The sequence below is a fragment of the Apodemus sylvaticus genome, chromosome 10 (assembly GCF_947179515.1).
Source record: "Apodemus sylvaticus chromosome 10, mApoSyl1.1, whole genome shotgun sequence".
Lineage (NCBI taxonomy): Eukaryota > Metazoa > Chordata > Mammalia > Rodentia > Muridae > Apodemus > Apodemus sylvaticus.
The window spans coordinates 19,786,067-19,806,517 of record NC_067481.1 but is presented as its reverse complement, the minus strand read 5'-3'; the positions used below and the strand labels follow the sequence as shown (position 1 = coordinate 19,806,517).

Sequence of the window (20,451 nt, the reverse complement as noted above, 5' to 3'; positions counted from 1 at the left end):
GAAGATATGGTTGGTGGCTCTCCAAAAATGAAGGCCTCAAATAAAATTGGGGTGGGGGCAAGAATAATAGAATGTTCAGTATGCTCCTTCCTATAGGCTGGAGTTTATTACATAGTCTGAACCAGCCTGCGATGAAGGAAGGTGTATGTTCCTGAAATCCAGGAAATGGCCCAGTTAGAAAACGCTTGCCTTGCAAGACCTGAGTTCAGTCCCTGGAACCCATGTAAAAAGTTGGTCACAGGGGTGTGTGATTATAATCCCAACACCGGAGAGGCAGCGAGGAGATCCCTGGCGCTCAGTTGGCCAGGCAACCTAGCCTCATTGGCAGCCACCAGATCCCAGTGAGAGATCTTGTCTCAAAAGAACAGATTGGGGGCTGAGGAGACTGCTCGGTGGGTAAAGTGTTTCTGCACAAGTGCATGGACCTGAGTTTAGATCTCTAGCACCCATGTAAAAACTGGGCACAGCTGTATGCACCTGGGTCCTCAGTGCTGGGAGAGAGGAGCACAGCTGGGGCTCGGTGGCTCTCCAGTCTGGTGGGAATAGCCAGTTCTGAGTTTAATAAGAGATCCTTTTAAGAAAACAAGTAAAGACTGATAAGGAAGGCACATGAAATGAATCTCTGGACTTTACACACGCGCGTGTGTGCATGTGCACATACACACATACACAGACACACACATACACACCCACACTCCTGCACACACATGAAATGTGTACATACAAAAATGGTACCTACTATTGCTAGGTATGGTGCTAGATGCCTGTAAAGGAGGATAGCCTGAGCTACATAAAGCAGTAAGCTGGACCATTCTTGAATCTAGGCACTTTGAGTTAGCCTGCCTCTCAAGATGGAAGAGGAGTCCTAGCGATCTTGAGCGCCACCTTGTGGTGATATATTCCTGTCCTCTAGCTATTTCCAGGCTTTGTCCATCTTTATCCTTGGTGGGCTTTCTACTCTCAAGCTTTCCTCCCTCCCCCTCCCCCTCTCGACTTTCTGTCTCCCTCCCTCCCTCCTTTCTTTTTTTGAGACAGGCTCTCATGTAACCTAGGTCTCAAACTCCCTACTATGTAGCCAAGGCTGGTTTTGAGCTCCAGTCCTCTGCCCTTACTTCCCAAACACTGGAATTACAGGCGTGTGCCATCGTGCCTGGCTCACAGTAGCCCTTTTAAAAACCAAGTCTTTGTAAGGGCCCTTGCTTCCTCGACCCACCCTCACCACCTCCCCCAGCATGCCTGCCCCTGGGGAAGGCTGCCTTGAACTGTCAGGTAGATAGGAGACCGGCGGCAGCTTAGCGTTCCAGATCTATCCCCTCACTCCAAAAGGCATCTTACTGGTCTGGGGAGCAGGAATCTGGGGATTGGGGGTCTGACCCTGCTGCCTCTTCCACATCCACCAGGCTGACCCCAGCTCACAGCAGGAAGGCGCTGAGGAATTCCCGAATCGTCAGCCAGAAGGACGATGTTCACGTGTGCATCATGTGTCTGAGAGCCATCATGAACTACCAGGTCAGCTGGTGGCATGGGATTGGGGCCTCAGGGGATGGTCTGTCCTCCTGGGACCCGTGCTAGCTGCTGATGTCTTAAGACCACGTGTCACTCTCGTCTGGAACCCCAGGAGCCTGGAGTCTGGGCTTTGCTGGGGGGTCCTGAGGCTGGGAAGTCTTGAGGGAAAGTCCTGGCTGGGTTTTACTACCTTCATGTCAGGTCTGCTGAATTGGTCTTGGATGTGGTAATGGGGGCGGGGGAGCAAGGGCCTCAGATGGGATTGTGGAGTTCAGGGGGGAATGGTCTTGGCTGTGGCACCGAGAGGGCAGCTGGGACAGCCCCACTTCTGTGCTTCCCCGGCCCTTGTAAACGTTCTTAAAACGTCATGGGCTTTTGACACATGTGATTTTTTTTTTCTTGTAAGTAGCTCTATTTCCTGGCTGTCTGGCATCTTAGATTACAACTTTGTCTATGTCCATATGTCAGAAGGTTGGACATGCCTGCACAGCCTCCCTGTGTCCAGGGTGCTTAGACAAATGAACTTGAGAAGGGGACAGGGTTGGGCAGGCCTTGGCTTCTGAAGAAGAGGCCAATGGCTGGATGAGGCTGGATGTGCTAAGCTTTGAGCACGAGGCCAGAGCAGCATGGCACAGACTCACTATGCAGGAGGTGTTGGCCATTGTGAGGACCTGCCTGGAGGGGCTAACCTCTCCCCTCTCCCCAGTCTGGCTTCAGTCTTGTTATGAACCACCCAGCCTGTGTCAATGAGATCGCTCTAAGCCTTAACAACAAGAACCCCAGGTAAGGTCTATATTCCTAACGGTTTTCTACTTCTGTCCTGGCAAAAACTCCGTCCCCTACCGTCAGGCTTGCTGCCCAGAATCACCCCAACCCACCTCCCCTGTCCTCCCCCTTCTCTTCTCAGAACCAAGGCTCTGGTACTGGAGCTGCTGGCGGCCGTGTGCCTCGTGCGTGGGGGACACGACATCATTCTTGCGGCCTTTGACAACTTCAAGGAGGTACTGGATTCCCCCCCTCCCAAACCTACTTGTTCTTCTAGGACCACTTGGGGTCTGGCTGCCAGAAATTGTGGCCTCTGGTAGGGCATCTGGAGAAACAGGGTGGGGTGTCTGGGAAATACAGAGGAGACTGGGGTGAGGAAATTCAGAAGAGAAGGTGTAGTCAGGCTGGGGCATTGTCTAAGGCAAGTGGTTCAGCTGTCCTAATGCTGTGACCCTTTAGTACAGTTCCTCATGTGGTGGTGACTCCCAATCATAAAATTATTTTGTTGCTACTTCACAACTATAATTTTGCTTACTGTTCCCAATAGTAATGTTACAAGCTTACAGGAGGTTCACTCACAGTAACATGGTAAACAAACTGGCTATGATAGGGCGGGAAATGGCCTGGGTGATGACGATCTGAGTTCAGATCTAAGCACCCATGTTCTAAGCCAAGGTCTCTAACCACGTCTGCAGCGAGAGGAGACTGGACATGTGCTGACGTTTGCTGGTTTCTAGCCTAGCTGAGGAAGTGTGACCCCAGGTCCTAGGAGAGTGCATGCCTCATAGAAATGACCAGAGCGATGGTGTGTGTGTGTGGGACACCATGCTGCCTTCTGGCCTCTGCACATGCATGTGTACATAGGCACATGCAATCCTCCCCTGTCACCACACACACACACACACACACACATTCATCCCAAAAAATATTTTAAGGCAGGGTCTCACTTTGCAGCACTGGCTAGCCCGGAACCCAATATATAGACCAGGCTGCCCATGGACTCACGGAGATCCACCTGCCTCTGCCTCATGAGGGCTGGGATGGAAGGTGTGCACCACCAGGCCCAGTCAATCAAATCATCTTTAAAGCTGGAGATGAGTTAAGCAGCGTGGTACAGATATTTGGGAGGTAGTTCCAGGAGGGCTGGGACTTCAAGGTCATCACTGGCTACATAGGGAATTCAAAAACCAACAATGGGCTGAGGGATACTTATGCCAAAGCAAAAATCAACCCAGCATAGACTCTGTCTCAAAATGGGGGTTGGGGGCTGGATGTGTTCATTCATTCCTTTATTAGTATTCACTGATGGCTGATTATATACCGAGCACAGAAGCTTAGGAGGCCCTTAGGATACATTAGTGAGCAAAATAAATGCAAAAGCATTGGAGGGCTGGGACGGTGATACTGATTCAATAAAGTACTCACTTTGCAAGCATGAGGATCTGCGTCCAGGAGACTGCATAAAAAAAAGCCAGGTTTGCCACGAGTGGCAGCACACACCTTTAATCCCTGCACTCCAGGGGCAGAGGCAGGTGGATTCTTATGAACACCATGTATGGATGGCTACCTAGTGGTAAAAATAAACAAACAAACAAACAAATCCAAGGGACTGGAGAGACAGCTCAGTGGTTAAGGGCACTTGACCTTGCAGAGGACCCTGGATTGATTCCAGCGCCACATGGTGATTGAAAACTGTCCATAACTCCAGTTCCAGGGGATCTGATACATTTTTCTGTCCTCTGCAGGCACCAGGTCGCTTGCCTATACATACATGTAAGCGAATACTCAGATATCTAAAATAAAATAGATTTTTATTTTTTAATGAGCCAGGTTTGGTGGCATGTGATTTTAGTTCTAGAGGCAGTGGCTGACTTTCTCTGGAGCTTGGTGAGAGCCAGCCTAGCCTACTCTGTGAGCTCCAGGCCTCCAAGAGACTGTCTCTGAAAACAAGGTGTGAGGCTCGGTGGAGCTGGTTTGGACTCTGGTACCTATTAAGTGGCTCATAGCCGCCTGTGACATCAGTCCCAAGGGTTCCAGTGGTGCCTTGGCTTCTGCAAGCACCCACATGCACCACTTTGTTTGTTTGTTTGGTTTTGAGGCAGGATTTCTCTGTGTAGCTCTGGCTGTCCTAAAACTTACTCTGTAGACAAAACTTGAACTCACAGAGATCCTCCTGCTACTGACTCCCAAGTGCTGGGACTAAAGGCACATACTACTATCACCCGGCTCCACACACACAATTTACACATCTATTCATTCAAGGACAAACATAATAAGTAAATAGTAAAAACAACAACAGAGGCAGGTGGATTTCTGAGTTTGAGGCCAGCCTGCTCTACAGAGTTCCAGGACAGCCAGGGCTATACAGAGAAACACTGTCTCGAAAAACCAAACCAAACCAAACCAAACAAAAAAACAAAAAACAGCAACAAAGATGGATTTGCTCCTGAAGAACAACACTTGAGATTGGTTTTTGGCTTCCACACATGTGCACATACATGTGTACATATGCACACATATGCATGTACATATACATGCATGCACATGTATAATGAAAAGGCAGGAAATAGCTAATAAATGAGCAATGTATGTAGTATTAGAAAATGCTAAATGGTCAGGCAGTGGTGGTACCCACCATTAGTCCCAGCACTGGGGAGGCAGAGGCAGGAGGATCTCTGTGAGTATGAGGCCAGCTTGGTCTACAGAGTGAGTTTCAGGACAGCCAGGGCTACAGAGAAACCCTGTCTTGAAAACAAGAAACAAAGCTAAATGTTTTGGGGAAAGGGGAGGTCACAGGAGAGGGAACTGGCTGTACAAAAAGTCTCCTTGAGGTGACACTTGCCCTGGGGGATTGGGTGTGGTGCTTCTCTGTGTTAGCATACCAGGTGGTTAGAACTGTGTGAATTCACCCAAATGCTAATGCAGCCAGAGTGGGGTATGTGAGATTAAGAGGGAGTGGAGTTTGTGGCAGAGGAGTGACAAGCCAGATTTGGATCCAATTGGAGAGAAACCTGTAGGGGCACAGGGGCAGCAGCGGGAAGATGACATAGGAGGTGCGTGACCTATTTCTAAGTGTCCACCATTCTCCCTCTCCAGGTGTGCGGGGAGCAGCACCGATTTGAAAAGCTAATGGAGTATTTCCGGAACGAAGACAGCAACATTGACTTCATGGTGAGCTTGGAGCCCTGGAGGCCCAAGGATCAGCTGGGCCCTATTGCATGCTGGGAGCAGAGTGGGACGGGCTTGCTTGGCTCAGCAAAGTGACAACCAGTGGGAAAGGGTAGATGTCAGAGGAGAGGAGACTGGACCAAGGGGACCTGCGTGTTACAAGACTGAGTTACTGGAATGCAAACTGGAGGACGGGAGGGAGGCTTGGGGACAAATGAGAAGGACAGATACCAGCACCCTGACCTGAGATTTGCTTGTGCTCCTGGCCCCCAGGTGGCTTGCATGCAGTTCATCAACATTGTGGTGCACTCTGTGGAGAACATGAACTTCCGTGTCTTCCTGCAATATGAGTTCACTCACCTGGGTCTGGACGTGTACCTGGAGGTGAGCCTCGCACCCCATCCCTGACTGAACCGGGTATTTAGTATGCAGTTTGCAGGTCTAGAGCTGCAAAACTCTGCCTCAGCTCTGAGAGCTGGGCTCGGTGACACACACCAGCAGTCACTCACCTCACGTCACTTGGGAGGCTGAGGCAGGAGGAGCTCATGTCCAAGGTCAGTTTGGGACTCCCTGTCCCTCCACCCAAATGATAAAACCCCACGAATCCTAGGTAGACAGAATCCTACCTCTGTCACTTGCTAGCTGTGTAACCTTTATACATCTGTTCATCCTTCTGAGGCTGTTTGCCTGTCAGTCACAGAGGCAGTGACTCCAAATGTGTGCAAGAGCCCTTGGTACATGACGGACACTCTAACATCTGTCATTAAGGTCCTGGATCAGGCGCAGGTGGCTCTGGGTCTGACCCAGGGGCATCAGTCCAGTCAGATCTCTGATCCCAGCAGATGATGGGAAGCTCAGAGATACTAGACAGAGTGGGGAGCTCCTCAGAGTGGGGAGGTCTGGGTCTTGGGAAGAGGGACCTGTGAGAAGAGAACCCACAACTTCTGGTTTAGTTCCTCTGGGAAGCTTTCTAGAGGGGTGAGGCCTTTGAGGTTGGATTTCTGAAAGCGTGGACTGGCTAACAGTTAGAGGGGGCAAGGCTGCTCTAGCCGTGCAATGGAACGCAGTACATCTGGATCGAGGATGTACGGTCGGACGTCGGCTTCGGCATGGCTGGTCCTTGAGAGAGAAGCCAGACGCAAGAGGCTGAGGCTGGAAAGACTGTGTAGCCATTAAGAGCACTTACTCCTGGACAGGACCCAGGACGCTCTGCCGTTCCCACCACCCATATCTGGTGGCTTACAATCTCCTATCCAGGGATATGCACATATGCCTAAAGAGCTGAATATTATATGACTTTTAAAAATAAATGTTGCTGGGGAGGAGTAGTGGTAAACATCTTTAATCTCAGTGCCATGGAGGCAGAGACAGGTGGATCTTTGTTAGTTTGAGGCCAGCCTGGTCTACTCCACAGTGAGTTTCAGGACAGCCAGAGGTGCATAGTGAGACCCTGGCTGGAAACACAGAAACACACACACACACACACACACACATACACACATACACATACATACACATACACACACACACTACACACACACACATACACATACACACACATGCACACACATACACACATACATACACACACAATACACACACATACACACATACACACATACACACATACATACACACACAATACACATACACACATACACACGCATACACACACATACACACACATACACACATACACACATACATACACACACAATACACACACATACACACATACACACACAATACACATACACACATACACACACATACACATACACACACATACACATACACACACATACACATACACACACATACACACATACACACATTCATACACACACAATACACACACACACACATACACACATACACACACACACAGAAAAGGAAAAAGAATATAGAAAGCAATGGCCAGAATGACTAAATTCATAGCAGTAGGGGCTAAGATTCACAGCAGCCAGGAGCTGGGGAGACATAATGGGAAAGAACCGAACTGGTGTAGGGTTTCCTTTTTGGGTAGTGAGCTTCTAGGAGAGAAACAACACACTGTAAACTAGTGAATTTGTGTGGTACGCGAATTATATCAGTCAAAATATAAAACAAACCAGAGCGCAGGTACCTTCCTCTGGGTAGTGGTGATGGTGGGATAGAGCTCCCCACCAGCACCTCAGAGCTCACCACACTCCTGCTGTCTGGGGACAGAGGCTCCGGCTCACGGAGAGTGACAAGCTACGGGTGCAGATCCAGGCGTACCTGGACAACGTGTTTGACGTGGGAACACTGTTGGAGGAGACAGAGACGAAGAATGCAGTGCTGGAGCACATGGAGGAGCTGCAGGAGCAGGTGGCAACGGTGAGAGCAACCTCTCTGTCACACAGTAGGCCCGCAGGAAGGCTGCCCCGGGGGTGGGCTCCCCTCCCTCCTGTAGCTAGTACTGAATGGAAGGCAGAGCTCTGGGTGTGGCCTGGGAGCGGCAGTCTGCCTGCGTTCGTCCTCAATCCAAATTCAGCATCCTTGTGGTATCTTTCTCAATGAGTTTAGGGAGCGCCCACGCGGTGTGGGACTTGTGCGCAAGGCAGGCACCTTCTCCCTGAGAAGATTCTAAATCCCGACTCCAGTGAATTGGGTCCTGTGGTGCCTCTCGGCACAATCTTCTCTGCCATATCTCTTCGCACTAGTGCCTTGATTTTCCCCTCCTAATTTATCTGGGTTCAGGTGCCAGGCTCTGCCCACCCTTGGCACGCTAGGCCAAGCGGATGTGGGAGCCTCCCCCAGCCCTCCAGGCAGGCAGGCTTGCCTGATGCCGCCCCCTCACCGGCGGTGCCAGTGCCTGGCCGCGGGTGGTAGCTCACCATGTGCTGGTGCCGCAGCTGACAGAGCGGCTTCGGGACACAGAGAACGACTCCATGGCCAAGATCGCTGAACTGGAGAAGCAGCTAAGTCAGGCTCGCAAGGAATTGGAGACCCTGAGGGTAAGCTTTGGGGTGGGCCGGGCCGGGATGGGGGTGTGCGCCGGGCCAGGCTTCCCAAGGAGTCTTCTCCGCTTGACATCCCAGTCCATCCCAGAAAAGGGTTTGGGGCGGGGTTGCGGTATACCAGAGAGCCTTGCAAGTGGGCACTAATCCTTTTCCTGGGGGCTCACAGGAGCGCTTCAGCGAGTCGACCCCCATGGGCACTTCCAGACGAATAACTGAACCTGAGAAAGTGCCCGCCCCTACCGTGGTGCGACCCTCAGCTCTAGAACTGAAGGTGGAGGAGCTTGAGGAAAAGGGGTTAATCCGTATCCTGCGGGGGCCGGGGGATGTCGTCTCCATCGAGATCCTCCCAGGCGCTACGGCGACACCAAGCGGTGACGACGCACCAGCTTCGAGGGTGCCCGCTGATTCCCCTAGCCCAGGTGCGCAAGAACTTTATGCCAGGGGTGGGGGGCGGGGGGTGGGGGGAGACCAGGGCAGGGAAGGGGATCCTGGGGATATACCTAGCTGTGAGAGATAAGGAGGTTAGATTGTAGGCGTGGCACAGGTACACGCAGGTGGGTTAAACTGGGTTCTGGATGCATGCATAGCAGAGGGAGGGGGCAAGGACCCATCCACCCAGGCAAGACGTAATGAGCACCTCCCACCTGCAGCCGAGTCAGCTCCCGAAGCAGCATCAGCACCGCCTCCGCCACCTCCACCACCACCTCCACTTCCTAACCTCCAGTCCCAGCAGGATGCCCCTCCCTCTGCACCCCCGCTGGCCCCGCCCCTCCCAGGCTGCGCAGAGCTGCCACCTGCACCGCCGTTGCCTGGAGACCTGCCTCCCCCACCTCCACCACCCCCACTTGGTACTGATGGACCAGTGCCACCACCACCCCCACCACCTCCGGGAGGGCCCCCTGATATCCTTGGAGGACAAGACCCGGATATAGGCCCAGGTAAGTGGAGTGGACTATCTCAGTCCTCTAGGGCTGGTGGGGAAGCAGAACAGGGCCCCCTCCCCGCCCCAGTGTGGTCCTTCAGAGTCGCTCTCCATCAGAGGCTCTACTGCCTCCTGCCTGTCTCCTTAGGCCCAGTTGGGGGTTAGTTCCCTCCAGTGTCTGCTCACCACTGTTTCTTGCTCCCAGGGGTGAAAGCCAAGAAACCCATCCAGACCAAGTTCCGGATGCCACTGCTTAACTGGGTGGCGCTGAAACCCAGCCAGATCACCGGCACTGTCTTCACAGAGCTCAACGATGAGAAGGTGTTGCAGGTGAGCGGCTCCAGGGCCACGCTGGCCCTAGGGTGGCATCCACTTCACTTGGTGTACAGATGGGGATGAGGTGTATAGACACAGCCAGGGTGTGTGTGGGCTCTAAGACGCAGGCTACCATTGGACAGAAAAACCACAAGCCTTAACAGGAGCAGGCACTGTCCTGCCCCCTGCAGGCTTTCCCCTGCCCCCCACCCCTAGTAGGACCTCTCCTTTCTGCCCAAATCCCACAAGAAACCTAAGGTCTCTGGGCTTCTGCTTTCCAGTTTCACTTTGGAATGGGTTCCCCGTCCTCTGGACGGTCGCTGGAACTGTTTTCTCTGCCTGGAACAGTCTCGTCTTAGCTTTGCTGGCTGTTCAGCACTTCCTCTAGCTTTAATAGGCAGGAACCCGGGTCCTCTGGGTTATCACCTCTGCCCCGTCTTTCTGGGTCTCTCCTGTATCACCTGTCAAGGCTGTGGCCAAGCTAGCGCACTGGTTTTTCTGCCCAGTTTCTGGGATGGCTGTTTTAACAACCCAGGAGTGTGGGCAGCTCCGGGCTCCCCTCAGCCTGGCTTTGTCTCGTTGTGCCCTTAGGAGCTAGACATGAATGATTTTGAGGAGCAGTTTAAGACCAAATCGCAAGGCCCCAGCCTGGATATCAGTGCTCTGAAGGGGAAGGCAGCCCACAAAGCCCCCACTAAGGCAACACTCATTGAAGCCAACCGGGCCAAGAATTTGGCCATCACCCTGCGCAAGGGCAACCTAGGAGCAGACAGAATCTGCCAGGCCATCGAGACGTGAGTACCTGTGGTTGGGGTGTGGCCCAGTCCCCTCACTAGGCTAGGATCATCAGGCAGAGCGCAGTGAGAACCCCGGAAATTGGACAGAACCCTGGCAATGGGACAGCATCCACCAAACCTCACACCAGTCCTGGCCAGGGAGCATTGTCCCAGTTTCAGACCAAGAAACCTGCGACTATACTTTGAGTCCATGCCCTGATTGAGAACCCCCTGACTCTCTTCCTGCTTCTGCCCATCACGGGCACCCAAGCCAAAGGATCCGTAGCTGTCTATCTGCCAGTGATGTGTGATAGGACTGGGGCTTCTGGTGTCCCTGACTCCCATCTCTTGTTCTCGGAAGCTGTCTACAAATACTAAATATTGAAGGTTGTTTATTCAGTCCTGCTCTCTGGAACTTGAAGTGTGGAATGTCACTCTCCTGTTTCCTCATGCAGGTATGACCTACAGACTCTCAGCCTGGATTTCTTGGAGCTGTTGACCCGCTTCCTGCCCACAGATTACGAGCGTAGCCTCATAGCCCGATTCGAGAAGGAACAGCGGCCGCTGGAAGAGCTGTCAGAGGAGGACCGCTTCATGCTGCGCTTTAGTCGCATCCCGAGACTTCCAGAACGCATGAACACGCTCACCTTCCTGGGCAACTTTCCAGACACGGCCCAGCTGCTCATGCCGGTGTGGGCGGGACGGGCAGGGTGGTGTGGCGGAGCCTGGGCTGGTGGGTAGGGAGAAGGGGAGGGCAGCTGGGAGGATTCGAGCCTCCTCGTGGGGGAGGCTCTAGCTCACCTCATCTTTATCCCACCCTTAGCAACTGAACGCCATCATTGCAGCCTCCATGTCTATCAAGTCCTCTGACAAGCTTCGCCAGATCCTAGAGGTGAGAGTCCAGGGCAAGGGACAGGAAGCAGGGCCTACCCTTGCTTAGTCTAGGTAGCGGGAAAGGGGAGACTCGGACCCCGCCCACCTGGGATAGAGCGAAGGTTACCACTTCCCACTTCTCCCGCGCATGCTCTGATAGACAAGGTGGGAGGTGAGGACGGGCAAAGGCAACAGCAGCCTCCACGCCTGTGACCCTGCACCTGAGCTCCTCCTCCTCAAGGGCTCAGTCCCTCTGGGGTTTGCTTTGTGAGAGTAACTGGGTAATTGCACCTGTTCAGGGGAGTGTCTGCAGACAATACGCCGATGTCCGGGGTGGGGGGGGGATGGAGATAGGGGTGTGGCAAGACAGTTTGGGGTGGTCTAATGAAGGATAAAATTTGAGTGTACGACTGGTGTTCACAGTGTGCACATGCGATGTACGTTTACAAGATGCACGTGCATTGGAACTGAAGGGCCCGTTCAGGAGGGGCTGAGGGTGAAGGTTGGCTTCTTGTCACCTTTCTTCCTCCCTGAGAAGTATATATTCTTCAAGGGTTTTCCCCACCCCCAGCCTGGATCTCATTGAGTCTTTCTTTGCCTCTCCCAGATTGTCCTGGCTTTTGGCAACTACATGAATAGTAGCAAACGCGGGGCAGCCTATGGTTTCCGGCTTCAGAGTCTGGACGCGGTGAGATGGGGCTCTGGGGCTGGGGGCTGGGGGGCCTGGTTGGCGGCCCGAGGCTCATAACAGATCCTTGTCCAGCTGTTGGAGATGAAGTCGACGGACCGGAAACAGACACTGCTGCACTACTTGGTGAAGGTCATTGCTGAGAAGTACCCACAGCTCACGGGCTTTCACAGCGACTTGCACTTCTTGGACAAGGCCGGCTCAGGTATGGGGCACCCGGGTCTTGGGTGAGAGCAGGGAGCTCAGTCCTTGGGCCCCTGATGTGGTTAGGAGGAAGCAGGGGTGGGGTGGGGTGTGGCGTGGTGGGGGTGTCGGATATAACTGTGTGCACGCTGCCTTATCCCCACTCTGTGTTGTCCACTCCAGTGTCCCTGGACAGTGTGCTGGGAGACGTGCGCTCCTTGCAGCGAGGCCTGGAGTTGACACAGAGAGAGTTTGTGCGGCAAGATGACTGCCTGGTGCTCAAGGAGTTCCTGAGGGCCAACTCTCCCACCATGGACAAGTTACTGGCAGACAGCAAGACAGCTCAGGTGAGCTGGGGGAGCACAGCCCACCGCCGCCACTAAGCCTGAGGGTGGGAGTGGGGAGGCGCGGTTGGAGCAAAGACCCGGAGGGGCGTGGCCACATCCTGTGTGGAAGAACAGACATGTGGTATCCCAAGGGGGCACAGAGCATGCTCAGACTCCAAGGAACCCGAGCTAGCTGGGCTGATGGCTTGTGCTTGCAGGAGGCCTACGAGTCTGTGGTGGAGTACTTTGGAGAAAATCCCAAGACCACATCCCCCTCCATGTTTTTTTCCCTCTTCAGTCGCTTCACCAAGGCCTACAAGGTACAAGTATCTGATGGGTGGGTGGGTGGGGGGCTCTGCAGCCTCTGCAGGAGAGCAGTGGGGACAACTTCTGTGGTAGGAAAGACAGGGAAGGAGGAGGGTTGTTCTTACCAAGACCCGCCTTGGGCCCTCAGAAAGCGGAACAGGAGGTGGAACTGTGGAAGAAGGAAGCAGCTGCCGACGCCTCAGGCAGGGAGGAGCCTCCAGCACCCAAGGTAGGCAGCTGGCCCCAAGCCCAGGACTGGGATTCAAGAATTTATAGCATCCCTTTCACCCCGTCTCACCCCTACACCTTCAGTGTTGAGTTAGATTCTGCCCAAAGACAAGGACCGTGCCCCAGAAGCCAGGGGAGGAAGCAGGTATAGGTTCCTGCTGTCCTTGCTGTGAAGAACTACACAGATGTTCCAGCGTGGGTGGGGTGGTAAGTATCCTAAAGTTAGAGCTGTCCATCTCCTCAGTCTCCACCCAAGGCCAGGCGACAACAGATGGACCTCATCTCTGAGCTAAAACGGAAGCAGCAGAAAGAGCCACTCATCTACGAGAGTGACCGAGATGGGGCCATTGAAGACATCATCACCGGTGAGAGCTTAACCCGGTCACTGTCCTGTCTCCGGTCTCTACTGTCCTTCTCTTCCTCATTTCTCCCCACCCTGAGGGGTCTGCTGCCTCCTCCCACCTCCGTTCTCACTGAGCAGTCCTGGCTTGCCTGGAACTTGCTATGTAGACCAGGCTGGCTTCAAACTCACAGAGATCCTCCTGCCTCTGCCCCTGCAGTGCTGGGATCAAAGGCGTGCGCCACCATGCCTGTTCTGCATACTTCTTGCTACCTTTTCTGTTTTTCTTTTGTTTTTTCTCTCTCTTCCCTCTATTCCCCAAAACCTCAGTGCTCAAGACAGTGCCCTTCACTGCCCGCACCGGCAAGCGGACATCCCGGCTCCTCTGTGAGGCCAGCCTGGGAGAGGAGATGACCCTCTAGCTCCCAGGTACCTAGATAACCTGGCCTGAGATTCCAGTGCTGGCAAAACTCTGGGAATTTGGGGCTGGGGAGCAGATGTGCCTCTCCATCCTGGGCCACTGCATGGCTGGGGTGTTTCTAGCTGTGGTAAATCAGTGTCCCCTTCCACGTGGCATGTGTACAAAATCAGTGAGCTGTGCCCTGAAGCCTGGGCCAATGTGTCTCCTTTGCTTGCCAGATCTTCGGAACCAGCCCTATATCCGTGCAGACACAGGACGCCGAAGTGCTCGCCGGCGCCCCCCTGGACCCCCACTGCCGGTCACTGCTGATTTCTCGCTGTAGCCACTGTTACTGCTGGTGGATTCTATAGGGCCGTGGGCAGGCTGGAGCTCAGAGAAGGCGGTCCTTAGCCCGACTGGGTCGGGCATCCGCTCCTACTGCCGACTACTAGCCTTGAAGACACCCCCCCCCCAAAACAAACAAACAAACAAACAAACTGGTCGTAGCACTCTCTCCAATAGCCATACTTAACCCGAGCGGGAGCCTGGCCTGTAACTTATATAGCGCACCTCGCCGCTGCCCTAGCTCGGAGGACTCTCCATGGACCTTATTTTTATACAAGATTAATAAAGATGTTTGCAAAAGACGCGCGTCGGCTCGGTGCCTGATGCCACCAGGCGCAGCCAGTTTCGCTCAGCAAAGGGTTTACTTGTACAAGCTCTTCATAGCACATCTCTGGAAACAGGCTGGCGAAGGGGAGGAGGGGTGCTTCTGCACTAGAGTTGGCGGGGAGGAAGCCAGCTTCGAGGGGCGCATTTGCTCCAGTGGCTGGCTCATTAGCCCGGCGGGAGGGCGGAGGGGACCTGCGGAAGATCGAGGGGGCGCTTTGTTAGGGACGCGGTGCGCCATCAGCAACACCTGGGTGTACCTCCTGCTGCTCCTGCGCTCCCCATTTCTCTTGGTTCAGGTCCCACTCGAACCCCAGCCTCTGCTACCTGCCAATCACGCCCCATCTGCTGTCCCACCTCCGCCCCATCTGCCCGGTCCTTAAGAATATCTGCGGCTTCTCACCTTTGCTGAGTGGCCCAAGGTTGGGAGGGAGCTTGGGGCGGCCTGGCTGTTGGGGCTTGGGGAGGCGGACGTCGGGCCCTGGAGCTCGAGTCTTGCGTTCTGGCCTCGGGCGCCCGGCGAGGTTGGGAATCTGAGTGTAGGGGCTGCGCCCACCTAGGGCAGGATCCCAGAGGAGGAAGAGGCGGGGACAGTACTGGGAGGGGCCCCAAGGGAGCAGGTGGCCTGGGCAGCGGGTGACCTAGAGCATTCATTCCCCTCCTCCGGAGTCCCGCCCCGTTCCTGGGACATCCCTCCCACCCCCAGCCCGTGGATCGGCTTGGGGCGCACCTGCTCTGCACAGTGTATGCAGGGAGCGCGCCAGCTGAGTGCTGGAGAGGCCATTGAGGCGCGCAGCTTGGCAGAAGAAGGTGAGGCCGGTGTGCGCACGCGCTGGCCGGCCCTGGCCGCGCGCCCGGCTCCGAGCGCACGAGCTCAGCCGCAGGGCCCGCTGCTTCTTGAAATAGTAACTTGGAGAAGAAAAGTGGGACAGCGGGCTCAGACACCGCTTCCTCTCTCTCCTCCATCTTACAAGTGGAGAAACCCAAGCAGGACTGAAGGCTACTTGTCTTTCTCTGGCTAAAGGATGGTTTAGGGTCCAGGAAATGGACCCGGAGGTCAGGGCATTCTCTGGAGGTGGGACCTCCCCACCCCCAAGTTCTGTTCTCTGAATGCCAGGTCTGGGAGCCGAGGATGGCTATTCCCACCTTGTCACCTCCTGCCTTGATTTGGCGGGCACAAAGCCTTGACTCAGTAGTTTGAACAGCACCTCGAGGAACAGGGTCTGCAGGCCCGGGGGCTCACCGACCCGATTGCCCTTCATTTGGCCTGAGTATAGCAAACACAGGCCAGAGGTGAAGAGGGTTGTCCTCATTCACGACTTCCCCTCTGCCCATCCGCTTAGCTCCTCACCCATGCACTGAGCCAGACGGTTGTTGTCAGTGAGGACACCTAGGAAGTCCTTGAAGCTTACGATCCCATCACCTGCAAAGGCAAGGAGAGGCAGTGGGGACTTGCCCTATTTGGAAAGTTTGTCTTGTAGATACTTTAGGAGGTTAAATACACATTATTCGGGATTTTCACCGTCATCATAACCCTCCCCTAAGCCATCTCTTTCAAATATTTTTTTCCATAAAGTACTAAGATCATTTATTAATAGCCTTTTATAGAAGTCAAAGGGTTCTAGTGTGAATGTGGAGGGCCCTGGGGTAGGGGTGGGGATGAGAATTGACTCAGTATGAAAGCCTGGAGATTGGGGTGCTGGTCTAGACCGGCTTCCTGGAAGAGGGAACTTTCACAAAACAGAACCCGGCCAAGGATTTTGTAGATAGGGGTAGCATTCATTAGGAGTCCGCCTGGCAAGGAGAAGGCAGAGAGGGGGCACCCACCATCTAAGTCGGCCAGCCGAAGAGCCTCGCACATCTCCTGTGGGCCCAGTTGGATTCCCACGTTGCGCAGGGCGACTTTCATGCTGTGCATGTCCACAGTGCCTGTCGGGCTGCAGCTGAACAGTTTGAAGATATCCTGGAAGGCTGAGGGAAGAGAGAGGGCCAGTCAGCATGGTGAAAGCTATGTGTTTAAAGACTTGGGCATCGAGGGTGGGTGGCAAGGGTCATTAATGTGTTAACCTCAGGGCAGGCAACTGTGCTCCTGCCCTGAGCATCCTCTTATTTTTCTTTCTACTTCTGGATCTTGGCGCCTTACCTGCCAGCTGCCGGGGTGTCAGGGGTAGCAAGCTATCATCGGTCGAGCTGCTCCAGAGAAAGAAGTTGGACATGTAATACCTGCTACAAAGATATTCCAGGGCCAGGCAGGCCTTGCCCCCAAACCAGCACACCCCAGACCTGACCTCCTCCGGGGTTCCTGCTCTCACCTTTGAGACCTGTCATCTGGCCCTGACCAATATGGATGGGCAGCTTCAGAAGGATTCTTGAATTCTCTTGACCTCAGTGCGGTCTCCTCTTTAGTGGTCGTGGCTGCTCCTAGCTCTGACGGGGACAGCTGGCCTGTCTGCGGCTGTGTCCGCCCCTTTGGCACCCTGCCAGCCTGCTCCTCGAATGCATCTCGTGTGAGGATATTCCGAGGCTTCTGCGGAGGCCTTAGAGGCAGGGAGAAGGCAAGAGAGCCTGGTCAACTGAAGGGCAGAGACTCCAGGGGGCCTAGGGGACAAGGACTGTGAGTGGGCAAGTCCACCTCCTCCTCCTCCTCCCAGGATCCTCAGGGTTAGGCTGAATCCACAGCCCTATAGGAAGGGGCTTCTGTAGCAGGCACAGGGTGAGAGCCCTCAGTGAAAAGCCTGGGGGTCTGTACCTTCTCAGTGTCGATGGGGGTCTCTTGGTCTTCTGGCCTCTGCTGCCTGAAAGGCAGAGTCACAGGCTCTGAGGCTGCCCCCAGGCTGCCTCACTGCTGGGATTTGTCTTTTGGCTGCAAGCCCTCCCTCAGAGGCTGCCGGGCTTCCTGCCGGGGACAGGCACCCGCTGCTTTATTCTTCCCAAGTCTCTAGCTCCCTTCAGGCATCTGAATTTGTGATTGCTCTCTGGATGCCGAGTCAGAATGGCAGAGGCCCACAAGGAAAAACAAGCCACAGATTCCCGGGGAATGGGGTCCTGTCCAATACAAATCCACTAACCACATTTAAAAATACATTCTGTGAAACCTCAATACTTGGAAGTAATAGAAACCATACGATGTCTACTCTCAGAAAAGGAGTGAATGAAACTAGAAGCCTGTAACAGAGAGAGCTGGAAGAGTAAATAATAAGATTTTTCTTATTAAATAATACACTTCTAAACAACACGTGGTGTCAGGTATGGTGATGTACATCCATAATTCCAGAGGCTGGGGTGAGAGGGTTCTGAGATCAAGGCTATCCTGAGCCTTGTCAAGAGGGTGAGGAGGAGGAGGGGAGGAGGGGGAGGAGGGGGAGGAGGTAAAGAAGGAGGAGGGGGAGGAGGAAAAGAAGGAGGAGGAAGAGAAGAGGAGGAGGAGAAGGAGGAGGGGGAGGAAGAAAAGGAAGAGGAGAAGGAAGAGAAGGAAGAGGGGGAGGAGAAGGAGGAGGAGGAAGAGAAAGAAGAGGGGGAGGAGGAGAAGGAGGAGGGGAAAATATCATTAAAATGAGACAGTGCCAGGCATGGTGTTGCATGTCAATAATTCATCCAAGCATTTGGAAGGGTTAGGAGTTCAAGGTCATCCTCAACTCTATAGTGACTTTGAAACAAGTGTAGGCTGTTTGTGAACCTGTCTCAAAACAAACAGCATGTATCAAAAGCAAAAACCTCTAACTAAAGTAAAAAGACAACGTATCAGGAATTGTAACTGTAAGACATAACAAACACTGCTCTCCAAGACATTTGCAGCATAAGAATCATGTTTTAGAAAAGGAGGTGTCTAAAAAGTGTCCACTCCAAAAAACTAGAAAAAGAAGCACAAATTACATCTCCAGTAAGAATTAAGATGATAGAAACAAGAGCAAAAATGAAAGCAGGAAATCAATAGCAAGAATTGTAAAGGCCAAAATCTTGTTCTTTGACAGAGCAATGGAGTGACCAGGGCTGGCGAGACGGCTCAGTTAGTAGAGGTGCTTGCTGACACATTGATGACCCATGCTCCAGGGTCCCCTGGACCCACGTGGGAGAAGAGAATTGACTCCTTCAAACCGTCCTGACCCATATAATGTGTGCTTGGATACGTGTGCACACAGCAGTACGTATATAAAGATAGGTGGAATGGGAAGATTGTTGCATTGTGAAAGGAACATCACTAGAGCTCACGGAGAGTCAAGCACAATAAGGGGACACCAAGTGACTCTGCCTGTGTATGATAGATAGCCTTTATGCAATAGACCACTGTCCAGCAAAACGGAAGCTGACAAAACTTATGTGAACAAACAGCTGAAAAGACCTATATCTGTGAAAGAGAGCAAACCAATAATTAACAACCTTCCAAAACAGAGAGAGGCCTGTATACATTAACAGGTGATTTTTAAATCAAACTTCACTTTTCTATAATACATGGCTTAATTCACTCTGGGAGGCCATTACTCTGTACCCCAGAGAGAAAGAGTCCCAGAAAGCTACATATTTCTTAAGAACATGCATACAAAAATCTTGTTAATCATGTTTTTAAAAATTATTTTGGCCGGATGTGATGACATATGTGTTTTTGTTTGCTTATTTTTGTTTTTTTTTCCTTTGGTTTTTGTTATTTCAAGACAGGGTTTCTCTGTGTAGCTCTGGCTGTCCTGTAACTTGCTCTGTAGATCCTGTTGGCCTCAAACTCACAGAGATCTTCCTGCCTCTGCCTCCTGAGTGCTGAGATTAAAGGCATGCGCCACCATCTGGCATGACACATGATTTTAATCCTAACATTTGGAAGACACAGGCAGATCTGAGTCTTCTAGACCAGCAGGGGTGCATAGTGAAACCCCATCTCAAAAAGTGCCTTAAAGGCTTTGTGTGTGTGTGTGTGTGTGTGTGTGTGTGTGTGTGTGTGTGTTCGTGCATGTGCACAAATGAGTGCAAGTACTTTTGGAGACCAGAAGAGGGCATCTGATTTCCTGGAGCTAGACATACAGGTGGTTGTAAACTGTCCAATGTGGGTACTGGGAATTGAACCCAAGTCCTCTGGGAGAGTGGTAAGTGCTAACCACTGGGCCATCACTCTAGCACAGATGAAAAAAAAACCTTTGACAAAACATTAGCAAGTAGAACCCAACAGTATATAAAAAGAATGGTACATTACCACACACAAGATAAATGCAATAAAATCTTTAAATAAAATATTACTCTGCTTGGGCATGATGACTCACACCTTTAATCCCAGCACTCTGGAGGCAGCGGCAGTCAGATCTTTATGAGTTTGAGTCTAGAATAGTATAGTTTGCAAGTTTCAGGGCAGCCAGTGCTATATACAGAGACTCTGTCTCAAAAGAAGCAAACAGAAAAGCTCCCAACCCTTCTACTCTTCCAACAATGTGAAGAAAGGAGACAGTTACAGAATTGGAGATGCTCATTTGAAAAGGACTGTGACACAAAACGTACAAATGGCCTTTAAAACTCAACAATGAGAACATGAATCACCGAATTAAACAATGGGCAAAAGATGTGAGCAGACACCTTAACCGTCGACATCCACCTGAAAGACATCTCCAGCATTAGCAAACGGAGCAGGAAAATGAGACACTTCTGTGGTCCATGACAACGTCAGGATTTAAGACACAGACACCATCAAATCCTGATGAAGAGGAGGAACAGCATGCCCGGTCGGCAAAGGCTGAATCGCTCCGGAAACCACTCCAGCTGTTCCTCACAAATCTGAATAGACCTTGATGTCTTGGTTGTGAGCTCAGCCTTTAGTGGCTAAAACAACGCACATAAAGCAGCAGCTATGGTCCTTGGCATTTTATCCAGACGATGTTAAAACAAATCCAAGTCCCCACAAAAGCCACAGGACTCTTACGACAACTTTCTAACTGCCCAAATGTGGAGTCAACCAAGATACCTTTTGGTAGGTGGATGGAAAAGCAAATCAGTCCGTCTAGATAATGGCATCTCACTGGACAGTA

General features: G+C 52.5%; 2 protein-coding genes across 6 annotated transcripts in view; one reads left to right on the top strand and one right to left on the bottom strand.

Moving 5' to 3' along the window:
• Fmnl1 (formin like 1) overlaps positions 1-14,251 on the top strand; it is a 28,406-nt gene extending 14,155 nt beyond the window's left edge. For 3 of the 5 annotated variants that reach the window (XM_052194406.1, XM_052194405.1, XM_052194404.1), the window contains 20 exons: positions 1,401-1,509; positions 2,213-2,289; positions 2,414-2,507; positions 5,368-5,442; positions 5,713-5,823; positions 7,648-7,797; positions 8,316-8,417; positions 8,590-8,842; positions 9,074-9,361; positions 9,551-9,675; positions 10,252-10,454; positions 10,892-11,126; positions 11,260-11,328; positions 11,917-11,997; positions 12,073-12,202; positions 12,364-12,527; positions 12,725-12,826; positions 12,961-13,041; positions 13,285-13,405; positions 14,020-14,251. In XM_052194406.1, coding sequence (XP_052050366.1) covers positions 1,401-1,509; positions 2,213-2,289; positions 2,414-2,507; positions 5,368-5,442; positions 5,713-5,823; positions 7,648-7,797; positions 8,316-8,417; positions 8,590-8,842; positions 9,074-9,361; positions 9,551-9,675; positions 10,252-10,454; positions 10,892-11,126; positions 11,260-11,328; positions 11,917-11,997; positions 12,073-12,202; positions 12,364-12,527; positions 12,725-12,826; positions 12,961-13,041; positions 13,285-13,405; positions 14,020-14,123 — 2,674 coding nt within the window. In that variant the 3' untranslated portion in view covers positions 14,124-14,251. Of the gene's footprint in view, positions 1-1,400; positions 1,510-2,212; positions 2,290-2,413; positions 2,508-5,367; positions 5,443-5,712; positions 5,824-7,647; positions 7,798-8,315; positions 8,418-8,589; positions 8,843-9,073; positions 9,362-9,550; positions 9,676-10,251; positions 10,455-10,891; positions 11,127-11,259; positions 11,329-11,916; positions 11,998-12,072; positions 12,203-12,363; positions 12,528-12,724; positions 12,827-12,960; positions 13,042-13,284; positions 13,406-13,710; positions 13,995-14,019 lie in introns of those variants that run through there. The other 2 variants (XM_052194407.1, XM_052194408.1) reach the window with 2 other exon arrangements.
• Positions 14,252-14,478: 227 nt separating this feature from the next.
• On the bottom strand, positions 14,479-17,248 carry LOC127693632 (spermatogenesis-associated protein 21; the record flags this gene model as incomplete). Its single annotated transcript, XM_052194636.1, has 9 exons — positions 14,479-14,644; positions 14,853-15,005; positions 15,180-15,358; positions 15,596-15,716; positions 15,801-15,872; positions 16,277-16,420; positions 16,593-16,639; positions 16,762-16,986; positions 17,199-17,248. Coding segments are annotated over 9 exons (1,149 nt in total), but the record flags the coding sequence as incomplete, so codon positions are not given.
• Between the last annotated feature and the right edge of the window lie 3,203 nt (positions 17,249-20,451).